The sequence below is a fragment of the Pelmatolapia mariae genome, linkage group LG6 (assembly GCF_036321145.2).
Source record: "Pelmatolapia mariae isolate MD_Pm_ZW linkage group LG6, Pm_UMD_F_2, whole genome shotgun sequence".
NCBI classification, from domain to species: domain Eukaryota; kingdom Metazoa; phylum Chordata; class Actinopteri; order Cichliformes; family Cichlidae; genus Pelmatolapia; species Pelmatolapia mariae.
In genome coordinates, this window is record NC_086232.1 from 2,113,801 (window position 1) to 2,138,191 (window position 24,391).

Sequence of the window (24,391 nt, forward strand, 5' to 3'; positions counted from 1 at the left end):
AGTAATTAGTTAAATCACCCAGTATAATTAACCAATAAATATATTTACTTTTCAGTAATCATTCACATAATACTTTGTTTTGGTCTTTGAAGTCTGTGCTGCTGATCTTGATAGCCGCACCTCCTGGTAGGGTCGCCCAAGGCCAGTGATGGACCAGACAAGGAAACACCAGGAAACAGTTTCACTTGTTAAAATTAGTAGTTGATGCCGGGAAGAAGATTGTTGGAGAAATCAAACAACTGGGAAGAGCAGCCTGTTCAAATAAAAGCAGGAATGTCACAGATTTAAAGACCGAGGCTCACTTATAGCTAATGACATCCAGTCATTGTCCCACACTGCCACCTAGTGTTCACAGTGCATATCTTAAAATAAATTCCAAGGAAATGTTTACTGTATGCCTCGTTAAAAACCTAGTTATGAGTCACTTTGATGTGTTCATGTGCTGACCTGAACTTAAAATAAAGATATGCTGACAAGACTAAAGCCTTGTTACACTAATCATTGTTGCCCATTTAAAGGTTTACAGATTACATTCTGTTAAAGTAAGCTAAGCCTGGAGTCTGAATAAACTTTGGAACCCGAAACTTACAAATTCATATTTCATTTTTTGTTTATTTATTTATTTACTGCTGTTATTGTAAGCTACTGTGTATGTTTACGTTATCCACAGGACATAAGCTACTTTCTCCTGATTTCATAATAAAATATCGAGGAGCTGCCTTTTCTTTTCTGCTTGGTAGTTGATGGACTCTGATATCCAGCAGTATATGTTCTGTGCACGGTATACATTACACTGTGGTTTCATATAAATGTGACGATCTGTGAAAGTGTTAGTATAAAATGATAACGATGATAATTCATTAATAATCATGATCAAAGGGAGAGAATAAGTTTCTAGTTTTGGCTACAGTGTGTTATCTGTTAATTGTTCTCCCTCCTGTATCAGTCCTGTTTTATGTTTCCCAGTCTAGTTATTCCCTATTTTATTTTGATAGTCATATTTCCTTTGTATTCTTGCTGTATGCTCCTTATCTCTTTACCTTGCTTGTGTTCAGGTGTGTTTTGCCTATTGTACCTGGGCCTAAGGAGCTATGAGAAATACATTTTTAGTTTTTATTTTCAATTCAACAGTAAATAAAAGATTAAATCTTTTTTTTTCTAGTTCCTGGTTCTTGTTTTATTACCTTAGTTCCCTTTTGTGTCCAGTCTGTCTCTAGTCTTGTCTCTGTGTTTTGTCATCTTTCTCCCTGGTCATGTCCCCATGTCTGTCTGCTCTCCCTGTGTTTTCATGTTAAGGTGTGTTTTGCACAGTGCTGCGGTGTTGTATCTGGGCCTAATGACCCCATTCTGACAGCCCATGAGACACATATTCTTAGTTTTTACTTTCAGTTTATTTTAAAGTAAATCATAGATTACATGTGTCTTCCTTTATAGTCCCTGGTTCTTGTATTTTTTTAAGTGTATCATTGGGTATGAACTGTTTAGCATCGGCAGCCTTGTTGAAAAACACATTTCTTCACCTCTGCAACCGAGCTCATGTGGATCACTGCCAATACAATACTGACAATACTGTCTTCCAGCCTATAATGGAAAGGAAGCATGATTCACAGCAGCGGCCTGTTGGACTGCATCTGCCAGTGCCGGATGCTCTGAACTTACCTCCACTGAGAGTAAAGATCAGTTATTACCTCGCGCTTTTCCACTGTTTGTGCAAGCCATCTCAGACGTCTCCGCCAGCAAACAGTGAAAATTAGTTTTGAGTTTCAGTGTTGGTCAAAGTAAAGAGACTTTCAGAGTGTTTTCAGCAGGGAGTCCCTGAGATGGTTCCATCCAGGGCCGCCTCACAAACTGAGCTGGAGCAGTTTGAATCTGTAGGAGTTGCCCTAGAGACTCTGCCCACACCACAACCTGAGCAACCAGAGATGGACTGCTCTAAGCAACCGGAGCCAGCTAACTCTGTTCTGGAATGTCTCGGTGCATGCTCAATCATCCAGGTCAGGAAATCCCAAAAGGCTGATTCTGTTCATCTGGATGTTTTCAGTGGGAGAAACGTTTCGTCACTCATCCTACTGACTTCTTCAGTCTCAGCTGACTGCAGGTTTCCCCAATCTTATAAGCAGCACATTTGCATAATGACTGAAACCAGCCCACTGAAGGAACAATGGGCTGGGAGGTCAGTTCCTTGATCATTAATATGCAAATTGTCATGACCATTGATCAGCAACCACTGATCAAAGACCACTGATCAATAGCCATGAGTACCATTCACAGAGAGTTGGTCAGGCTCGAGGGCGAGTGTCTAGTGGCTGAGCCTTAGCCCCTGAGCCCCGGCTGGGCTCAGCCCAAAGAAACTATGTGGGCCCACCACCCACCCACTTCTCCCATTTTGTATCACTGCTATATAGATGACATTCAGTCATATTTAAGCCCCAAGACATTTCTAAGCTACAGATCTTGCATAAGTGGTTAGACTCTATTAGAAGGTGGATAGCAGACAGTTTTCTCCAACTTAATGAAGTGAAAAAAGAAGTCATTGTTTGTGTTTGTGCCACTGACAGATTTGTGCCTACCTTGGGTGCCTTTTGACTCACTTGGCACATCTTCAGGTTGTTCAGCGTGCCTCTAAATTCTCTAAGTACATAAATGATACATTCTACATAAATGGGATGGCTGTGTCTCAGGAGATTTGGGCAGGTCATCTACTAATGGCAAGGTTGGAGATTTGATCATATGTAAGTGGCAAGATTTAGGACAAGTACAGTACAGTGAGGTTAACATTTCTGAGTAAAATCCTGAAATAATAAATAGAAATAGTAGAAACAGACATTTAACCAGGAACACTCTGCTTTGAGTCTTACATATGTGAGGCCTTAACGCCGCGGTGGAAACTGGACATTTGGACCCATCTGACGCGCCTTGTTATGTAACGGTGACCATCTGTGCCCGCTGTGTGGCTGTCTGCTACACTCCACGCGCGTGTCCGCTGAGGAGGCCGCGCGCGGGGGACACGTGAGTGTGCGTGTAGAGCACAGCAGCATCCTGCCAGCTTCCCAAAGACGGACGCCAGAGTGGGAAGCGCACAGCTCGTATGATCTGAACTAAGCGGTAAGTACTTCCTATGTGACTGCGTGTGTTTAGCTGTAGCAGCAGGTTGGCGCAGGATGCAGACTGGATGGGTGTGGATCTGTGTTTGACGGGTCGACACAGCTCCTGTAAGTAGCACCCTGCTTGTATTATTATGCATCCCGAATGGTTATGTAGCACATTATTATCCAGTGTTACAAAGAAATCAGGTGCCTGCTTCCCTCCGTACAGCTGAGCAGGATGGGTGTTGTCCTCTTTAAGCTCCCGTGACACTGAGACGTTTCAGCTCTCGTATATTAAAGTGATTCCAAAAGCTTTGTGACTTCTGGACACGCTGTGATAAAAACAGCACAGAGGATTTTCACCTTTGTGATTTCTGTGTGTGTGGCGCGGACACAGCAGCCCGCTGTACGGGATCCAGCTTCATTTATGAAGCACTGCAGCAAAAATCCATTTAAATGTATTGCAAGACAAATAATCACTGGATTACTATGTTGTAATTGTTACTGATGATCTTGGAATTAGAAGAAAGCCTCTGATAATTTAATGGGCAGACTACAATATCGAGTAATCATCATTCAACTCAGTTGAATTTCTTAATCTTTGTCCTTAATGTAAATATGTAAGAAAAATTGTGTATGTTTCTGTTCTGTGTCCTGTTTGTTGTGTATGTGTCTTTCTGGCTGCTGTTACAACCAAATTTCCCCTTGTTGGACGATTAAACCATTATTCTATTCTATTCTATTCTATTCTATTCTATTCTATTCTTCTTGAATTTTACTGATTTTTTAAAATAATAATTTCTTATTTATTGTAATTTAAGTAGGGAAGCTTTACATAGTAGAAGAGAGGAGATATCAGTGCTGGTAATCAGACCACACAACAGTGAAAACCTGTGGCAGCAAAGAGTTTTCATTGTTACCATCATGTGCAATAAAAAACTAAAATGACCATAATAAAAACACCTATATGACAGTGAAATAGTAATAAATACATGGATCATATATGTTTTTTTTACTAGCAGTGAAATAAGCCAACCCATGACCTGTGATGCAGTGAACTCTTTATGAGGATGGTTGCTCTATAACAAATAATTTAGCTGACAGCTCACCTGTCTGTGGGGCAGAACAGCACACAGTGTCATGTGCTGTGCATGTCTCCGTGTTGTGTGTTTATCTGACTCTGTAGAAAAACTACTGTGAAGAGCTGAAAGCAACAGCAAACGTTTGTGGGCTCTTGTTCTTGTTCCCCTCTCTGCTCTCTGTGCCCAGCCCATGGCTCCAGGGCTCGTCCTGTGCCTCTTCTCTGTCACCATGATCTGACTGCTGCAGTTTTATCTCTGCACATACTTTTCCTTTACAAGGCTGTTGCTTTGAGCTGAAATTAGAAATTGATCAAAATGAACTTCAGCTCCTGTTTTTTCTTAGTTCTCCAGATCAGACCAGCTGCAGGTCATAAAGGAGAGCTAGAGACGCAGTCCTGGTCAGTTTACAGTGACTGAGCTTTAAAGATCAGAGTGGCAAATAATCAATTTGTGGTCTTGGACTGATGAAAAAATAAAAAATCAGTGACAGATTATATTTGACTGGTATTCATATCCAAGGGATATAATAGACTAAAGTAAAAATGGAATAACAGGACAAAGAAGGACATGGAGGAAGAGACTGTGTGTATTGTTCCATCTCAACCACAGAGCTGTTACTATCAAGCCAGCTGTGACACCGTGCTCGCTCTGTCTCCCTGTGCTCTCATACTCAGGTCAGTGATGACATTACTCAGGTTTTGTCCAACTCTACCTAAATCCTAACCACATCACCATGGCAACAGGAAGAAAAGGTGAGTGTGATGCTGCTTGTGTGTTTATGAATGCTACTTTTGACTGGCCTTTATTTGAAACCACCAGGGGGCGCTGTATCCTGTTTAGTGATAAAGTGGCAAGTAGTTCCCAGTACAGGTGATTTGAATGAGCAGAGGGCCAGAGGACAAATGCAGAAAGCACATGATATTTTCTCACTGTGCTTTTAACGGCTCTGTTTGTGTTTGTTGTTTTTTCCTGTATGTTTCTAAAAATATGTGTCTGCACTGAAAATGAGCATTAAAAACAATCCAGCTCATCAAAATGTTCTGACTGCGTTATGCCATGTAGTTTACATTCTCTCTGCTGTAACTCATCCAACACTGAAGTTTTAGCATCAGTGAATCACAATGACGGGCTCCTTTGGTCAGTCTGTCGGTTGTGTTGCTTTGGTCACAGATTCTCATCAGCCTCACACCTTCTGCTCGTCTTTGCAATCTAAGAGCAGGAGAATCTAAACCACCTACCTTCTGATTTGTCGATGTTCTGCTGAGCCACAGCTGCTACCAGCTGTTCTCTGAGTGCTTAAGCAGAGTAGAAAAGTACCACATGACAATCGGTCCGTGTGCTATGGAGCTACAACCAGTTTGGAAGCATTTTTCATAGTGATTCACAAACTGTAGTTAAAGAGAAAGCTGTAATGTCTAACTGAAACAGACATGGGAATATGACATCGTGTCTGTGCTGCATCGTTCTGCAGCTGATGAGTTACAGTTGGTGCTGTGCTGTAGGAAGCACTGGTCCATCCAGATGTTTCTTTGAAGCAGCTGTTGCTGTGAGTTGCCGCTATATAAAATGGAACTGAATTGTTTTACTACAAAATTTTTTTAGGTTGTTTTGGCTCAACTGGCTCACAGCACAAAAGTCAATCTCATGACTTTTAATTGGTTCTCAAATCAGTAACACACTTCCTCACCCACATTAAACAGTCTCATTGTCTTCACACACACCTCTGCTGTTTCTACACATGCTTCACTACTAAAGATTTTCATTTGTTACTGTGTTGATGCACTTCTCACTTGAGCAGTTTGTACTTTTGTCAGCCACAGCTCCAGATCGCTCACTTTCCTGAATACTATCCAGCATTGCATTTATGCTTTCAATCAAATTCCTGCTCATCCAAATTTCCCTTTCATGCACATCCTAAGGATGCTGTGCTGGACTGAAATCTGGTGACTGTCGAGGCCGTTGGACTCCGTCTCCTCTTGTCTAACTTTGGTGATTGTAGAGATGATTGTGCAGGATAATCCCAGCCCATCGACAATGTCTGAAATACTCACAGCAGCCCGCCTGACGTCATGAACCATGACACGTTCATCTTTCTTCCTTACTTTGATGCTCAGTTTGAGCTCCAGCAGGCTGTCTTGTCTAAATGCTTTAAATTCCTGCTGATGTCAAAGGCTGATTAGATGTTTGGATTGCTGTGAGGAGCAGTGGAACAGGTGTACCTAATAATGTGACAGTACAGTAGTTGGTGTTATGCTCTCAGATTGTATCGGTTTACTTTTCTCCATCACAGCAAACACGTTGACAGCAGTTGTGTTCATTTCTATGGCTGCCATGGTTTCATGTTACCTGTCTGTCCCCAGGCTCTACGTCCAAAGCAGGTGGGGTGCGTTTCCCTGACGATGACGAGCCCCCTGGCTCTCCAACACGGAGAGATGACCAGTCAAACGTCGCTACGCTCATTGCTGTCTCAGAGAAGGATGGCAGCTACTTGGTGAAGGTGTGTCTGCACACCGTCAAACGAACACAGTTGTTCGTCATGATTTCATCATTGTAAGCGATTTTTCAGGTGAAGTGTTGATAAAATGACCACAAGGTGTTTTCATGAATGAGTAGAAAAAGTCGCCTGGTTTACAATTTGATTGATTTCCACGTGTTCATGGATGTTTCATCCAGATACATTTGTAAAATGTAAAGTCCGACTGAGGAATGCTGGAGCAACAAAACAACATTAAACTGAGCCATGAAAATGTGACACCACGAGCTGTGTTAGCCCACATCCTTCTGAGCTATTTGATCCAATGTTTTCTACTCTTTGCCTCTAACACGTCGCTCCTCTGTCAAGGCTGGTTTCCTGAAGAGCCACCACTGTTATGAGATTGTCTTCACTGTCCCAGATGTCCCCACACTGGGCAAAGAGCTCTCATGTCTTCCCTCCTCTTCTCCATCTCGGAGGTCGCCCAGCCTGCGGGTCCAGCGTATTAACTCCACACTGGAGGGTAAGTATAGGTGTACAGGAATACTTCAGGACATGCTTGCACATATTTCTAACCTGCAGTGTTGTGGAGCAGACTGTTGGGCTATTTCAAATGCTGCACAGGGCAGGTGACCACGGTGGGATAGGTTCTCTGCCCAGCAGTAAGTCTGTAGGTGTCACGGTATGGCATGGCGGACCGTGGGGGTGTAGGGAATGAGGAGGACCCAGGCGCGGTGCTCTGTGTATAAACAGTGCGTTTATTTACAGTGGTGGAAATAACAACAATAAATCCCCGTGTTTTCCCCGGACTCCCGTGTCGTGTTCTCCTAGTGCTCTCTGCTCCCGTGTCTGCACTCCCAGTGCTCGCTGCTCCTCAGACCTTCCACGCTCCTCCTGCGGGAAACAATAGTGGCAGCTGTCAGGACACTCAACAATGGCAGGCATGCACTTAACAACTGGACCTAAACTGGGTGACTAACATGGAGTCTCACGCAATGATCCCGCGTCGGTGGGAGCTCCAAGACTCTCTTAAGTAGCTCCCCCGACGAGGCCTGATCAGCAGCAGGTGTGTGGCTTTGGGTGTGGCCAGTCCGCCAGCAGGGCCACACCCACCTGGCCTGAAGGCGCCCACAGAGACACATACACACACAGACACATATGCACAAACAGAGAAGGGGGAGCAACACCAAAAATACATAATAATATAATAGGTCCATGACTGCCCAGGGGTCCTGGGTCGCCCAGTCCCAGGACCCTGACAGTACCCCCCCTCTAAGGGTCGGCTCCTGACGACCCTAAAACAAAACAAACCAAAAAGTACAGCACAACCAACCCAGGGCGGGTGGCGGGGGGTCCAGGACGGAGGGCCCCAAAACCTCTCCGTGAAACAGCCACCATAAAACAACAAAAGAAAAACCCAGTTCAAAAGTCCAATCCCTGGTCCGGTGGCAGCAAACACAGTTCTGGCGGCCGACCCGGAGGACGGCAAGACCAGCGGGACCTACTGTGGGTTAGGCAGTGGCGGCAAAACAGTTCAGGTGGCCTACCTCTAACCCCAAGGTGGAAACACAGCAGCTCTGGCGGACGGCCATGGGTCCGGCAGCAGCTGCAAAACGGTTCCGGGGGCCTGCCACTGATCCAGTGGCGGCGGAGCTGCAGCTCCGGTGGTCTGCCACAGGTCCGGTAGCAGCGGCGAAACGGTTCCGGAGGCTTGCCCCGGGTCCAGTGACGGCGGCGCTGCTGCTGCTGCTTTTCCGGCGGCTTGCCCCGGGTCCAGTGACGGCGGCGGCGGCGCTGCTGCTGCTGCTCTTCCGGCGGCTTGCCCCGGGTCCAGTGACGGCGGCGCTGCTGCTGCTCTTCCGGCGGCTTGCCCCGGGTCCAGTGACGGCGGCGGCGGCGCTGCTGCTTTTCCGGCGGCTTGCCCCGGGTCCAGTGACGGCGGCGGCGGCGCTGCTGCTGCTGCTCTTCCGGCGGCTTGCCCCGGGTCCAGTGACGGCGGCGCTGCTGCTGCTCCTCCGGCGGCTTGCCCCGGGTCCAGTGACGGCGAAGTTGCTCCGATGAGCAACAGCGAGGAGTGGCATGTGGCCCACGAAGCGCTGGTCGCTGACGTGGACGCGCTGGACGTCGATGGCGTGGAGGGCGCGCTAGACGTGGGCGGCGTGGAGGGCGCGCTAGACGTGGGCGGCGTGGAGGGCGCGCTAGACGTGGGCGGCGTGGAGGGCGCGCTAGACGTGGGCGGCGTAGAGGGCGCGCTAGACGTGGAGGTCCCTCCGGCACACTGACCTCCAGTCCCGGTTGAGCGGATCCCTCCGGACCTCCGAGCTCCTCCGGTGGCAGCTTGGGCTTGACAGGCTCGCTGAGCTCCTCCCGCTCGCCGATCTCCCACTCGCCGAGCTGCTCATGCTCCGGCTCCTCTTGCTCCTTCCGCTCGCCGAGCTCCTCAGCTAGCGGTGCTGGCTCCTCCGGCCCGCTGAGCTCCAGCTCGGGCTCGCTGAGCTCCTCCGGCAGTGGCGCTGGCTTCTCCGGCACGCTGAGCTCCTCCGGCAGCGGCGCTGGCTCCTCCGGCACGCTGAGCTCCGGCTCCTGCTCCTCAGCTGGCGGCCCCCCAGCCGGCGGCTCGCTGAGCTGCTCCTGCTCCTCAGCTGGCGGCCCCCCAGCCGGCGGCTCGCTGAGCTGCTCCTGCTCCTCAGCTGGCGGCTCGCTGAGCTGCTCCTGCTCCTCAGCTGGCGGCTCGTCAGCTGGCGGCTCGCTGAGCTGCTCCTGCTCCTCAGCTGGCGGCTCCCCAGCCGGCGGCTCGCTGAGCTGCTCCTGCTCCTCAGCTGGCGGCTCGCTGAGCTGCTCCTGCTCCTCAGCTGGCGGCTCGTCAGCTGGCGGCTCGCTGAGCTCCTCAGCTGGCGGCGTGGGCTCCTCCCGCTCTCCGAGCTCCTGCTCCGGCTCGCAGGGCTTTGCAGCTGGCGGCGCGGGCTTCTTCGGCTCGCTGAGCTCCAGCTCGGGCGGCTCTAGCTCGCTGAGCTGCTGCGGCTCGCTGAGCTCCTGCTCGGGCGGCTCCGGCTCGCTGAGCTGCTCCGGCTCGCTGAGCTCCTGCTCGGGCGGCTCCGGCTCGCTGAGCTGCTCCGGCTCGCAGGGCTCCGCAGCCAGCGGCGCGGGCTTCTCCCGCTCTCTGAGTTCCTGCTCCGGCATGCTGAGCTCCTGCTCGGGCAGCGCGAGCTCCTCTGGCACGCTGAGCTCCTGCTCGGGCAGCGCAGGTCCGGGTGGCGACGTAGCAGCCGGTGAAGAAGATGGCGGAGTGGTGGCTGCAGGCAGATGAGACGACGGCGGTCCTACAGCTGCAGATGGTGAAGCAGCGAGTGGTGTGGAGACCACTGACCGAGGCGATGTTACCTGCGCTGACGGCTCATCCACTGCAGACACAAACACAGATGGTGAGGGAAATGGAAAGTTGTCCGTACTACTCACCACAGCCGGCTCTTGAGATGTCCGTGGATTAGGCTGCGGTGAGGAACGCCGACGGCGCGAACGTCGATTCCGTGTAGACGTCGGGGCCGGCGTGTCAGGCTGCGAATCCACCAGCTGTCCGAGCCGGTGAGCAGCCTGAGGAGGAGAGTGGAGGTGGAGGGTTGAGAGCAAGAAGTCCAGGACTACTGAATTTAGGGAGTCCACCAGCCAGGGGAATTTAAACAGCGTCTCCTGCAGCCGCTTCTCCACGGTGCGACGCAACCCCTCCTTCTCCCACCATAACTCACAAAGTCTGTAAACTTTGTCCGATACCTCCCTCCTGAGCCTCTCCTCAGAGACCGCTGGGTCCATGTCTGGCGGGATCATTCTGTCACGGTATGGCATGGCGGACCGTGGGGGTGTAGGGAATGAGGAGGACCCAGGCGCGGTGCTCTGTGTATAAACAGTGCGTTTATTTACAGTGGTGGAAATAACAACAATAAATCCCCGTGTTTTCCCCGGACTCCCGTGTCGTGTTCTCCTAGTGCTCTCTGCTCCCGTGTCTGCACTCCCAGTGCTCGCTGCTCCTCAGACCTTCCACGCTCCTCCTGCGGGAAACAATAGTGGCAGCTGTCAGGACACTCAACAATGGCAGGCATGCACTTAACAACTGGACCTAAACTGGGTGACTAACATGGAGTCTCACGCAATGATCCCGCGTCGGTGGGAGCTCCAAGACTCTCTTAAGTAGCTCCCCCGACGAGGCCTGATCAGCAGCAGGTGTGTGGCTTTGGGTGTGGCCAGTCCGCCAGCAGGGCCACACCCACCTGGCCTGAAGGCGCCCACAGAGACACATACACACACAGACACATATGCACAAACAGAGAAGGGGGAGCAACACCAAAAATACATAATAATATAATAGGTCCATGACTGCCCAGGGGTCCTGGGTCGCCCAGTCCCAGGACCCTGACAGTAGGTTCTCAGTAATCCAGTCATGCTAGTCTAAGGAGCTCCTTAGACTCTGTCCAGCAGCGTCCTCACTTTTGTTATTACTTTTTGGGACTAATGTTTCCTCTTTCCGTGGAATCTTTTCACACGAACACAACACAAGTCTGTAACCAAGAAATGTGTTTTGAAATTCAAATTTATGTATCACCAAATCGCGACCGTCGCCTCAAGGCGCTTTATATTATAAGGTAAAGACCCCACAATAATCATATGACCGCCTTTGAGCGAGCAAAAAAAGGTAAAAGGAAAAACTCCCTTTTACCAGGAAGAAACCTCCGGCAGAACCAGGCTCAGGGAGGGGCGGGGCCATCTGCTGCGACTGATTGGGGTTAGAAGAGAAAGAGGGGAAAAAAGACACCCTAAGGAAAATGTATATGCATGGTCACATTTCCCAACACCAGGAAGTGAAAACCTAAAAACGAAACCAAAATATGGCATTAGTGTCAGGCTACTGTCTGTGGCAGCCTCTGCGTCTCTGTGCTGAGAATATTGGTAACACCTCGCTATTTTGAAAGTACGAACCTAAATTAAAACCCTGAGTAACTGAATGATTGTATTACATTACACCGATTAGCCCGTGTGAATAAATTGAGCATAAGCCATCTTGGGTTAAAAGCGATCCTGGAAGCCTACGTGGAGCAAAACTCGAGTCTGCCTCGTGTCAGCAGGCCCAGTATTTGAGCTCTCGTCTGTATTTTTCACAAAAATATGTCAAAGCTCAGCTCTCCATACAGCTGTGACAGCTGTCTCTGCCTGACCCAAGCATCTCAGTACTGCAATAACAGATCTCTGCTCTCGAGCAGGTTTGAGATCAAGAGTCAGCTGACTGCTGCTGCCAGTGTCTCAGCAGAAACAGCTGGATTCATCTCTCCAGCAGCTCAACACCTCCCAGGCTTGGTTTAGCACTAAGGAGCTAAATCAAACAAACCAGTCAGCTCTCCTTCATTGCAGCTGCATTGATCTAGTCTTCAAAGGAACAGCCACAAAAAAAAAAAAAAAAAATCAACCTCATTCCTGAAATTCCCCATCCAGGAACAGCTTCAGTGTCCTGGATAAGCAAGAACTGGGTTGTAATTAGAGGGGAAGATACCAACAGATGAGTGTGGACGTTCAACCCACTGTCACAGCTAAGTGTGTAATAGACCCTGGATGAATAAAGACATTTTCAATCATAAAAGACAAGGGGGGGGGGGGGGGGGGGGGGGGGTAAGGAGAAGAGTGTTCAGGTACAATAACAAGAAATGAAAGCACTGATGGCTTTCAGTGAACAGACTGAGTCTCTGAGGACGAGCTTTAAAGATCTGTGGTGCAACGGAAACGTTCTTCAAGCTTTGGATGTCACTGTTGGTTTCTGCACTTACCAACTGTCTGTCCTCTGGCTGTGTCCCAGAATACTTCAGGACAGCTTTTGTGCAACCACACCTAAAAAAAAAACAGACAGCCGTCGAGCCGAATACCAATCTCAAAGTTTCCTTTTATAGCAAAACGTTTGAAGAACACTGTCTACAACTTATTTAAGCATTACACTAGAGCATCGTCTTTGAAAAGTTTCACTCAGGGTTAAGATGGCATCACAGTTGAGTCTGTGCTTGTTAGAGTTAGGAGTGATGTTTTAGGAAGTGCTGAATGTTCTGTTCTTTGCTGCTCGAGTTAAACGCAGTCTTTGATACATTAGACATAGATATGCTGCAGCACAGGGTTGGTACATCTGGGGCTAAAGTATTCCTTTAACTGCATTGATGATGTTTATAAAGTTCATTGGACTCAGCATGGTACAAACTGCATATGAATAACTTGTCTCCTTCCTCACTCCCTCGTTCTCTTTAGGAGGTGTAAAGGTAACATGTGAGTACAGAACTCACCAGGAGGGGGTGCAACAGGAGGAGATCACCATGGTAACCAGAGGGAGAAAAGACAGCAGTCTAAAGGTCAGACTCCAGGCCAGGGTCATTGGTAGGTGCTTGTGCACCGACAGATACACACACACACACACACACACACACACACACACACACACACACACACACACACACACACACACACACACACACACAGACAGAGTAAACAGGTCCTAATCATACAGGACTGCATCTTTATTACCTTGTTGACTGTACACAGATACAGTGCAGCACAGTGAAATATTATAGTCTGAGTATTATGCTTCAGTACATCTGGAACTGAGATTCTTGTTAAGGTGGAAGGAGTCCTGAAGAAAGGATATGTGGAGATTTTAAAGAAAACCTGGGTCTGGATCGTTGCTTTGACCTCCAATAGTCCAAAGCTGATGCAGCTTCTGGTGAAGAACTGCATCCCGAAGACCAAAGGAAACATCAGTGATTGGCCTTCACAACACCTCGACTTGACCCCCATGGAAAAACTGTGGGGTGAACTGAAGACCAAGGACCAGCAAACCTGGAGGAACTTTCTATGTTTTACAGCTCTTGGGGAATTTTTTGTTTTTCATAATGAGGGCTAATAATTTTGTCATCGTCTGTATAGTTGGATTTCTGCAATTTAGAAGATAGTTAAAATGCATCTGTTGAACTGGCTGGATACTGGAGAGCCCAGCACATTTGTAAGTTTCTTACCATACAGTTTAATTTAGACCATTTTAAGGGACTTTATATAATAAGAAAAAGACCAGCAACAGTAATGATTAAGCAATCCCTGATGAGCAGCACTGGCGCTGGTGGCCTTTTAACAAGAAAAGACTTCTGGCAGAGCCAGGCTAGTTCAGGGGTCGTAGACATCTGCTGAACATGTTGGTGTGTGAGGACAAGGGCTGGGTGGTGGCTAAACAGAGAAGCAAAGGACAAAGCTAAACAAACAATTAGTTAGTGACCTCCTGAGGGAGAAGTTGAAAGTTTCTATTTGTACAGTAGATCTAGAAAGTATTCACAGTGCTTCACTTCTTCTACTTTTTGTCATGTTACAGCCTTAATTTAAAAAGGATTAAACTCTAAGTCCTCCTGCCCCCTGTGTACAGTCCCAGCCACACTCAAGCACATCTTGGTTGGTTGTAGGACTAGCTTTACTCCGGGCAGATACACATGGAGACACAACCAGGTCCTCAGGTGTCTAGCAGAGAAAGATGAGTGCAAAAGAAAATCCATCAACACTCAACCTTTCATGAACCAAGAGGATCCGTCGGCTTCCATCAACATTTGTCCGGGAGGGAGACAAGTGGAGGACGAGCCCCTCAATCCCGGACCTGGGCCCACTGAAGGTTGCCAGGGATTGGCAGATGCAGGTGAACTTAGATCAGAGGCTATTTTTTCCCACAGAGATCGTAGCAACTACTCTGCGACCAGACCTCGTCCTATGGTCTAATTCCCACAAACTTGCGTACGTCATTGAGCTGACGGTACTATGGGAGGGAGCAATTGAGGAAACAATTGAGGAAGCATTTGAGCGTAAGAAGCTGCGGTATGCCAACTTGGCAGTTGAGGCAGAGGACAGAGGCTGGAAGATTAAGGTGCGCCCAGTGGAAGTGGGGTGCAGGGGCTTTGTTGCCAGTACAACAGCAAAACTGCTTAGAGAGATTGGGATCAGAGGACAGGCGCAACGGCAGGCTATAAGAGAACTAGCTAACACTGCTGAGAGGACCAGTCGCTGGCTATGATTAAAAAGGGCTGACATCACTTGGGCAGCTAAGGCAGTCAGCTAACCACGAGAGAAAAGAAAATCTTCCGCTCTTCTCCCCTCTGCTCTTCTTCCCTTTTCTGGGAGGCAGTGGGGAGGTAGAGCGTACAGCCCCATCCGGCGGGAATGTGTGGGAAGCCAGATCGGGCGCCCCCCTTCCGGCTCTCCTCTCTGCTTTCTCCTATCGTGTCCCTTTTGTGTTACTTCTCTCTGTCACCTTTTCTATCATTTTGAAGAAGTGAGGCTCCATAAATGTTAAAGAGGTAAGAATTATTTCTCAGTTGCAGTGAATAGATAGAAGAAAATAAACTGTAGAAAACTAAACAGAAGAAAGAAGAAGAGAAATAACAATTTAACGCAAACCAGTGACACACTCCGGGGCCTGATCAGCCCTGGCAGGGCCTCCTTGGATGAGGGTGTCTAGTGATAATGGCCGAAACACCCAATGAATCCAAGGTCCACTACTGACGATGTGTCCCATAACCTAGATCAGATCTCTAATCCCCCCCCCCCCCCCCCAAAATGGCAGATTAGCCTGGGTAAAAGACCGAAAGTTGAGGCACACAACGATGTGTGCTGCTGGTAAAGTTTCTGGGCTGCCTTTCCTCATAACAGCCATCCCTCAAGATTCTCTCCTTTTAAAGCAAAGTATTATCAGGGACTACAACATCTGGTCCTTTTACTGAATCAGAACTCTGGAGTGATCCAGTGACTGCTGCAAACGGGCAGCTGACAATCAGGGAAAGACCAGATGACAGCCTGGAAAGACTGCTGACAGGAGGGAATAGACCCAAATGGGGCTGGTGTGGGTTAGTGCCTCATACCAGCAGGACCCAGCGCTTTTTAGCGTACTTGGGTACACCCATTATTGCTACAGAAATCTCAAAACTAACAACTGACATGGGTCTTAAAATCCACCAAGGCAAGAAGAAGTGCCTCAGTGAGCTGAGAAAGGGGCCTCGCATTGACACATACTTTTTAAGAAGTGAGTCAAATCAGTCGAGTGAATCCCAGAGGCAGGAGAATCCCCACAGTCCTCAGGGTATCAGCACCCCAATCGAAGTTCATTGTCGTACAGACTCCCCCATAGTCTCCAGATTGGAACTCAGTTAAATCCAGCCAGTAGCAGTTCCCAGTCTAGAGCTTAGCCAGCCACACCCAATATTAGATTCTAGCTCAGTGCCTGGCCATTTATTATCAGCCCCTAGCTTGGAGTTTAACCACCAACAGCTAGCAACACATTTGCGTACAGATGTAAGCCATCCACAATCAACACCATCAACCAGCCCAGAGCTCATCCAGAAACAGCTAACAGAGTCTTCCAACACTGAATCTAGCCAACCACTACCAGCAAGGGAAAGGAAGATGGAAGGTAGGAAAGATCAGATTCTGTGGCCCAGATCCAGTGAAAAAAGAGAGTGGCAAACCATTGACTCAGAACTGGCTCTTATACTAGATCAGACAGAAACTAAGGCTGCAAACGTGACTTCCTCTCGTCACCTAGCATTGGCTGATGGTTCAATTCCCCATCAAGTGTGGTGGCGTGGACCAAGAGAGACCACAGGATCACAAGGAGGTGGGGCTACCCGCATCAATGCTCTCACTCGCCTGCTGCTACATCACCATCTCCCGGGAAACACAGGTGATCTGACTGTTCGTCACCACACCCAAGACCCCCGCCTTGTGCTGTGCCTCCTCAGTCAGTGGGGTCATCCCCGGCTGCTTATCAAAGAAGAAGCTGGACTACCAGGTGCTGCAGTCCTGGATGGTGAGGGATGACCTCACCACCTGAGCTGCTGCTGGACGTAGAGTTGATGCACCTTTGATAGTAGTTGGTGGCTGCCACTAGAGACCCTCCTGCTGGCATAGCTGCCATTGTTGGGCTGCTGGTCACTGCACACTGTGCTGATGGAACCCTTGTGCGGACCCAGACGTGCTTAATGTTCGGGAGTACTCACTTCGATCAGTTGGCAACAGGGCCCATTTGAAAAGAAGTTTTGGGTAAATGTGTGTCATAAAACGGCTGTGTGCAAGCAGGAGAAGGACCCAAACTCACCAGAACGGGAACTTAACTCAAAAATGCAGCTTTAATTGCTGAACAGAAATAAAGGTGATACAAAACAATGAAAACTAAACTGGGAAAAACTAATACACGAGGAGACACAGGGAGAATCACACACAGCTATGAGGGAGGACGCGACACTAACAAAGAGAAACACAAGGCTTAAATACACTGAGGGTAAGGAGACACAGAAGGAGAGCACAGCTGGGAGTGATTAGACTGAACGAGACAAGGAAAGCAAAACTAGAAACACTGACATGGGACACAGACCTTCAGCGTAAAACAGGAAACACACTGACTGAACTCAAGACATGTAAACTTAACAGACTGGGGAGACAGAACATAGGGACCTGAAACATGGGACAGAAAGGCACAGTAGACACAACACGGAACAGAGAAGCCATCACACAAAACCTAAGAACTAAACCTAAGAACTAAACCCAAATTTCCCACGTGTGGGACTAATAAAGGTTATCTTATCTTATCTTGACAACCATAACTGAAACCTAGGGAAATGACAATAATCAAAACCGTGCAACCAAGGATTTAGAACATAAACCATAATATAAAAATACAAGAACTCAAACTGCTGGGCCACGAAGACCCAGGACCGTGACAATGTGACCCTCCAACATTCGAGCGAGTTTCAATGACGCTGTGGTATCTTTCTTTTTTCAGGCTGCACTCGACTTTATTTTGTTTGCAGTAAAGTGAGAAAGGTTAAGAAAAGCCAGTGGCAGCGCCACCTTCAGGCTGAATGGTGCAAACACACATTACAAATGTTAAAAACACTGCTGGGCATACTTCCTGGCGTTCACCTGATGTCAGCGGTGAATCCAGTGCTATTACTTACCTGTCTGGTAGTTTCGGAAGGGGGACGTTATCAATTTTTTGATGGGTTTATCTGTGGAAAATATAAAGACTCTAAAAATTTTGTTTATTCTTTCAGGGTCATATATTATGTTCCCAGATAAATCTTTAACAGCACATATAGTTCTTTTCTCTTTCTTTATTATTTAACTGGTTAGCTAAGAATTGACCGGATTTGTTAGCGTATTCAAAAGTTTGCAAGCCAAGTCTTTGTACTAAGAATTGAGGGTTTTTTTAAATTAATAATTTCATTTAATTCTAGTTTTGTTTTGCATATTTTGTTAATTATTTCCTGATCTTGCTGGGACACGTAATCTTCTTCTAAGGATTTGATGGTTTTTTTTGAGTTCCTGAATATTTTTGTTTTCTTCTTCTACCCTCTGGGTCTATAACCATGTTGAATACTGTAAAATTAACATTTTTATGCATTAAAATTGCTACTCCCCTTTGTCTAGAGTTATAGCAGGCTGAGAACACGTGTGTAGCTGTGACCTTAGTGTGCCCATAGTTATGTGTGTATGGCTAATGTTGTACGCTGCGCGTGTTGCTTACACGGGTGAGGAAATAGCTATGGCATCACCTTGAATCAACTAATTGATATTAATATTTAAACAGATGTTAACGCAAGAGGATGAGAAAGAAAAAAGGATTCTTATCTGGAGTGATGTTACAGTCCTGATCAAAAGTTTAAGACCACCTGAAAAATGACACAAAATCATATTTTGCACGTTTGGATCTTAACAAGGTTCCAAGTAGCTTCAACATGGAACAAGGAGAAATGGGAGTGAGACAAAACAATTTTCTGAGCATGCAGTTCAATGAAAACAACGCTTAGACCGAAACAGGCTGTTTTACAGCTGATCAAAAGTTTAAGACCACACCTCCAAAAAAACCTGTAAACCCCCAAAACAGAAATCAAAGTTCCAAACATGAACTCAGTGACGAGGAGCTGTTATTCTGCCTCTAAACATCATGCATTATCAGTCCTTCGTGCTGCTCAGTAACATTCAGTATTTATTATTTACTGTTACTGATGCTGATGTTGGCTGTTGCCGTGGTTTCCTGCTGTGTTGTTTTCTTTTTGCTTGTTTTTTTTCAGCAGGCCTTTTCTCTCTGTCTCTATTCTCATCTGTTTTTCTTTCCTTCTCCTTCTGTCGAGTCTCTTCACAACTTCTCTTGTCCTTGTCTTTCCCGTCCTGTGGTGCTGTCCGTTCTGATTGTAATAACTTAAAAATATAATAAATAAATAAGTAAAGATTGAATAAACTGTCATAATCTATTGGACCCGTATACCAAAAGCTGTAATGATCCATTTGGGAAAATAAAGCTTTAGCATTGCTACAGTGCTGGATACGAGAGACAAAAAAAGGAAAAAGAAAGAGCTCATTAAGTTCTCATAAAGAAAAGAAACCATTTTTATGCTACTAATAGCTAAAGTTATTTCAGTAACTACAGCCTGCTTTGCTACGCTGTCTAAGCATTTCATGGAACCTCACATTGGTTTTCCCTGCCGGCATCTCTCCATCTACTCTGACATCTTCCCCTTTTTTCCTCTGTCCAGACCCACATCACGGCACCCCCATGCTGCTGGAGGGGGTGAGGTGTCTCGGTGCCAGGAAAGATGCCCACACAAAGCACAGCAGTGATCGTAAGAAGATATGATGAAGTGATTTACTCGTGTCTGTGTGTAACTCCTGAACACACTCAGTGACTGGGTCAGGGTGCAGTAGTGGGGAGAAACATGGATCCATACATTAATAAGTAGAATTCATCTGAAGGACAAACAAACTGCCCTGAAAACGGACGAGGCTTTTCATCACAGTCACAGTCATGCTTCCACAGTTACATTTGCTTTAATGAGGCTGCCATACCAGAGAGCCATAATACCTCTGCTGCTGAGGCCAGTCAAACCAGTGTTACAGCACACACACACACACACACACACACAGAGACACACAGACACACACACACACACACACACACACACAGAGACACACAGACACACACACACACACACACACACACACAGACACACACACACACACACAGACACACGTACACAAACACACACACACACAGACACAGATACGCGCACACACACACACACACACACACACACAGACACACAGACACACACACAGACACACACACACACAGACACACACAGACACAGATACGCGCACACACACACACACACACACAGACACACACACACACACACAGACACACGCACACACACGCACACACACAGACACACACACACACAGACACACGCACACACACACGCACACACACACACAAAGACGCACACACACACACAGACACAGACACACGCACACACACGCACACACACAGACACACACAGACACAGACACACGCACACACACACACACACACAGACACACACAGACACAGACACACACACACACACACACACACAGACACACACAGACACAGACACAGACACACGCACACACACACACACACAGACACACGTACACAAACACACACACACACACACAGACACACAGGGTGGCTGTGGCTCAGGTGGTAGAGCAGATCAGCTACTGATCGGAAGGTCTGTGGTTCGATTCTTGGCTTCCCCGATCTGCATGTCAAGTATCCTTGGGCAAGATATTAACCCCAAATTGCCCTCCGATGCGTTCATCGGAGTACGAATGTGTGTGAATGCAGGTTAGTTTGCACTGTGTTTAGAAGTGCTTGTACGAGTGGGTGTGATTGGGTGAATGAGGCATGTTGTATAGAGCGCTTTGAGTACTCCGGGAGAGTAGAAAAGCGCTATATAAGAATCAGTCCATTTACCATTTACACACACACACACAGACACAGACACACAGACACACGCACACACACACAGACACACACACACACACACACGCGCACACACACAGTGTGTAACACACGCTGTCATCTCACAGCAGCAGGAAATCTGTCTCATGTTGTTCCCAAAGCTCTGTTCCCTTAAAGCCTTCTTTAGGATGCAGCACAGGGAAATGTAATGTGACTGGCGTGAGTCTCACACTTGTGTAATAGTAATGACCACAGTAACCATGTTGTAGAGCCTTGCATGAGGTGTTATGAGCTGTCACAAAAACACAAAGCCAGCTGGCCTGGTGTCACCTTCCCTGTATCTTCTTTGAAGTTGAGCACCTGGAGGTAGAAAACCTGAAATTAGAGTGAAATTCCAAAATAGACTCACAGGGTTTATGAATGATAAGACAGACATTTTACCTTTACTGGTGACGGTGAGGTTGGACTCACCTGTTCCACACCGTTTACACTTTTACACCACATGTAGTTGCACAGCAGCTTAATTAACCGACTCACCTGTATACTCTTCTTGTATCATGACAGACTCTGAAGTTATCCATGTAACCATACAGCTGTGTGTACTGTAGACCTTTTAAATCCCCAACATTACTGGCACCAAGCCTGATTCTGACATGGAGAATACACATGTGTAATAGAAGTAGAGGCTCACTGCCTTTTCCTTTGTGCTGACCTGTTTTTCTAATTGCTATAAACATGTGTCTTATGTAACCTTTTCCTGTGGCACTGTTTTGTTTTGATATGTTAAAAAGTTCACGTGTGTGAAGCGATCCTGACCCCCAGTTTCAGTGTTTTTCTTTGTGCTTTTTGTGGTTCCGATGTCGGGTCAGTCAGCTTTCCTGCTGCGTTCCTGAAAAAGGGGAGACTGTGATTGCTGAGTGCCAGCAGCTGCACTGCAGCAGAGCCACAGACCACGCCCCTGCCACGCTGTGAAATGTACTTTTTTCCCCAGTGGGCAGCGTGGGCACCCAAATTCCTGAACGCAGTAACTTGACAACAAGGCAGCATAGAATTGTTAGAATGACTCCGCAGGTGCATCTACTAAACATACTGAACAAGTTTGAATCTCAAATCTCAAGTTTGACGTTTTCTTCTCTGAACTCAAACGATCACAGAAAGAAATGAACAGTCTCTTCATTTTCATGGTAGTTTTATTTTAATGAAGAGTATCAACCAAAAATCCTTACATAAATGTTATAAATTGATTTGCATGTCATTGAGTGAAATAGTTTGATCCTTTGTAACCAAGCCACTAAATGAATGTTGTGCATACCGGCGGTTAAATGGGTGAATGATGCTTGTAGTACTCAGCACGTGCTGTATAAAAAAGGCCATTTACCATTTCATGGATTTAAGGGTCTCTGCTGAAGAAGCCACGTTTTTTAAATTTTCCAGGTTTTTAGTTCAGATGAAACCAAAGTCAAACTTTTTGGTATCAACTAAACCCGCCATGTTTGAAGGAAAATACTGATCTCAACCCCAAAGAACATCAACCCCACAAACACGGAGGTGGAAACTTTATTCTTTGGGCTGTTTTTCTGCTAAAGCTGCAGAACAACTTCACCAGGACATTAAACCATCACATCTTGGACAGGAGCCTCCTTCCATCAGCCAGAACACAGTTTGTGTTTGTGGGTGGATACAGTGACACAAAACATACCACCAAGGCCACAATCAAGTGGTTACAGAAGAAGCGCATTAATGTCTTCAGGCCTCAGTTTTCATACAGAACATTTGTGGAGTGAACTGGAGCTTCTAGTTTCCAGGTGGCAGCCAAGAAACCTGAAAGATTAAGAGAGTTTCTTTAAAGAGGAGAGTGATCTGTGCAAACCTGGGGACCAGCTACAGGTGTCTAACTGCTGCTGTGTCAACAAGGTTTCTCCAGATATGCACTAAGACATATTTTGCTCAAATACTTATTTCACGCAGTGACAAGCACATCTATTTATAACTTTGATGTGATCTGTTTGTTTTGTTTATGGAATTTGGGTGATATCTGTCTCTCCATTTAATCATACTGTAAACTGAAATGCTGTGCTAAATGCTGGAGCAATGATTTATTAATTTAGGCTAACACTTTCTATTCCAGCTCAGTAATGATATGCTAATAATTGTGTAATAAGGTAGAAACAAGCTAATCATATGGAAATGTGAGTTATTACCACTCACAGAGTAACATTTAAATAACAGCCAAGTAATAAGCCCGTATGAACAGTGAATGTAGCTGCGTAACATTACACTGAAATTCTTATAACTGAGTTCTAACAGACCAGATACTGAGTGTAATAATGTGGAAATACATGTGGCTGTGACACCAAGTGATGATAATATTATAGCAATATATTGGTTATATATTATAATTAAGTTCAATTCAATTCAGTTTTATTTTTATAGCACCAAATCACAACAACAGTGATGTCAAGGAGCTAATATTGTAAGGTAGACTCTACAAGTGAGAGAGGGCAACGTTCAATGCATCATGGGAATCACCCAGCAGCCTACACCTATTGCAGCATAACTAAGGGAGGATTCAGGGTCACCTGGTCCAGCCCTAACTATATGCTTTAGCAAAAAGGAAAGTTTGAAGCCTAATCTTAAAAGTAGAGATAGTGTCTGTCTCCTGAATCCAAACTGGAAGCTGGTTCCACAGAAGAGGGGCCTGAAAACTGAAGGCTCTGCCTCCCATTCTACTTTTAAATACTCTAGGAACAACAAGTAAGCCTGCAGTGTGAGAGCCAAGTGCTCTAATAGGGTGATATGGTACTACAAGGTCATTAAGATAAGATGGGGCCTGATTATTTAAGACCTTGTATGTGAGGAGCAGAATTTTGAATTCTGGATTTAACAGGAAGCCAATGAAGGGAAGCCAAAACAGGAGAAATCTGCTCTCTCTTTCTAGTCCCTGTCAGGACTCTTGCTGCAGCATTTTGGATTAACTGAAGGCTTTTCAGGGAGTTTTTAGGACTTCCTGATAATAATGAATTACAGTAGTCCAGCCTGGAAGTAATAAATGCATGAACTAGTTTTTCAGCATCACTCTGAGACAGGATATTTCTAACTTTAGAGATGTTGCACAAATGGAAGAAAGCAGTCTTACATATTTGTAACCTGTTAGCAAAAAAAAAGGAAATATCTGTGCTGTGGACTTTTTTGTTTATTGACTTGTGGTGGTAACCTCATCAGAGTTCAAGAAGTGTGATGATTACTTGGAAATATGTGTGGTAAAGTATGTGTAATAACTTTGAATCAGGTCTGCAAAATACAAAATTACTATTACTACATTTCATAGTAATATTGGATAGTATTGGAAGCAGACGATGAGTAGGAATAGAAAGTTCTGCTGATGTGAATATACTGATAATGGTAGATCATGAGCTCCAGACATTTTAGCACATACAGCTGAGAAACAGACTGAACAGGTCGGTCTTCTTAACGTCGTAAATATGATGATACTCGTGGCACACATACATGTGTGATCTGTATAAACATGTTGGTTTTGAATGTGTGGCCTCTGGTGTGCACACTATGGTGCTCTGTGGTGTCACTAACATGATGTCTTTCTTTGCATTGGTGACCTGATCATGTGTCTGTTTATGTGAATAAAGCACTGCTCACATGCCATTAAAATGACATTTCAATGATTTCTTTATCACTATTATTGTTGCCAGTCTGTTGTAGTGGGTGTAGTTCTGAAAACAAACATGAAATTCATGTAAATGTTGGTAAGAATCATAGCAGGACATTTACATGCAGCAGGGAATTATGAGTGAATCACAGTAAAGGAATTTAAGAAGAAAGAATTGAACTACGGCCCTCATCCACATCGTGTAACGCTGCAAATTCTGTCCAAACATTATTACTGATAGAAATGACTAAAAAA

The 24,391-nt window shown here is 46.3% G+C and overlaps 1 protein-coding gene across 3 annotated transcripts; it reads left to right on the forward strand.

The window, feature by feature from the left end:
• Positions 1 to 2,978: 2,978 nt before the first annotated feature.
• On the forward strand, positions 2,979 to 24,152 carry adissp (adipose secreted signaling protein). Of its 3 annotated transcripts, none has more exons than XM_063475626.1 (6): positions 2,979 to 3,105; positions 4,843 to 4,920; positions 6,529 to 6,665; positions 7,011 to 7,164; positions 12,915 to 13,040; positions 19,223 to 24,152. In XM_063475626.1, the coding sequence occupies exons 2-6, from the start codon at positions 4,902 to 4,904 to the stop codon at positions 19,321 to 19,323; spliced, it is 537 nt and encodes a 178-aa protein (XP_063331696.1). In that variant the 5' UTR covers positions 2,979 to 3,105; positions 4,843 to 4,901; the 3' UTR covers positions 19,324 to 24,152. The 3 variants fall into 3 exon arrangements, with proteins under 3 accessions (XP_063331696.1, XP_063331698.1, XP_063331697.1); XM_063475628.1 differs by having other exon boundaries at positions 12,915 to 13,015; XM_063475627.1 differs by lacking the exon at positions 2,979 to 3,105 and adding an exon at positions 3,110 to 3,212.
• Positions 24,153 to 24,391: the final 239 nt, after the last annotated feature.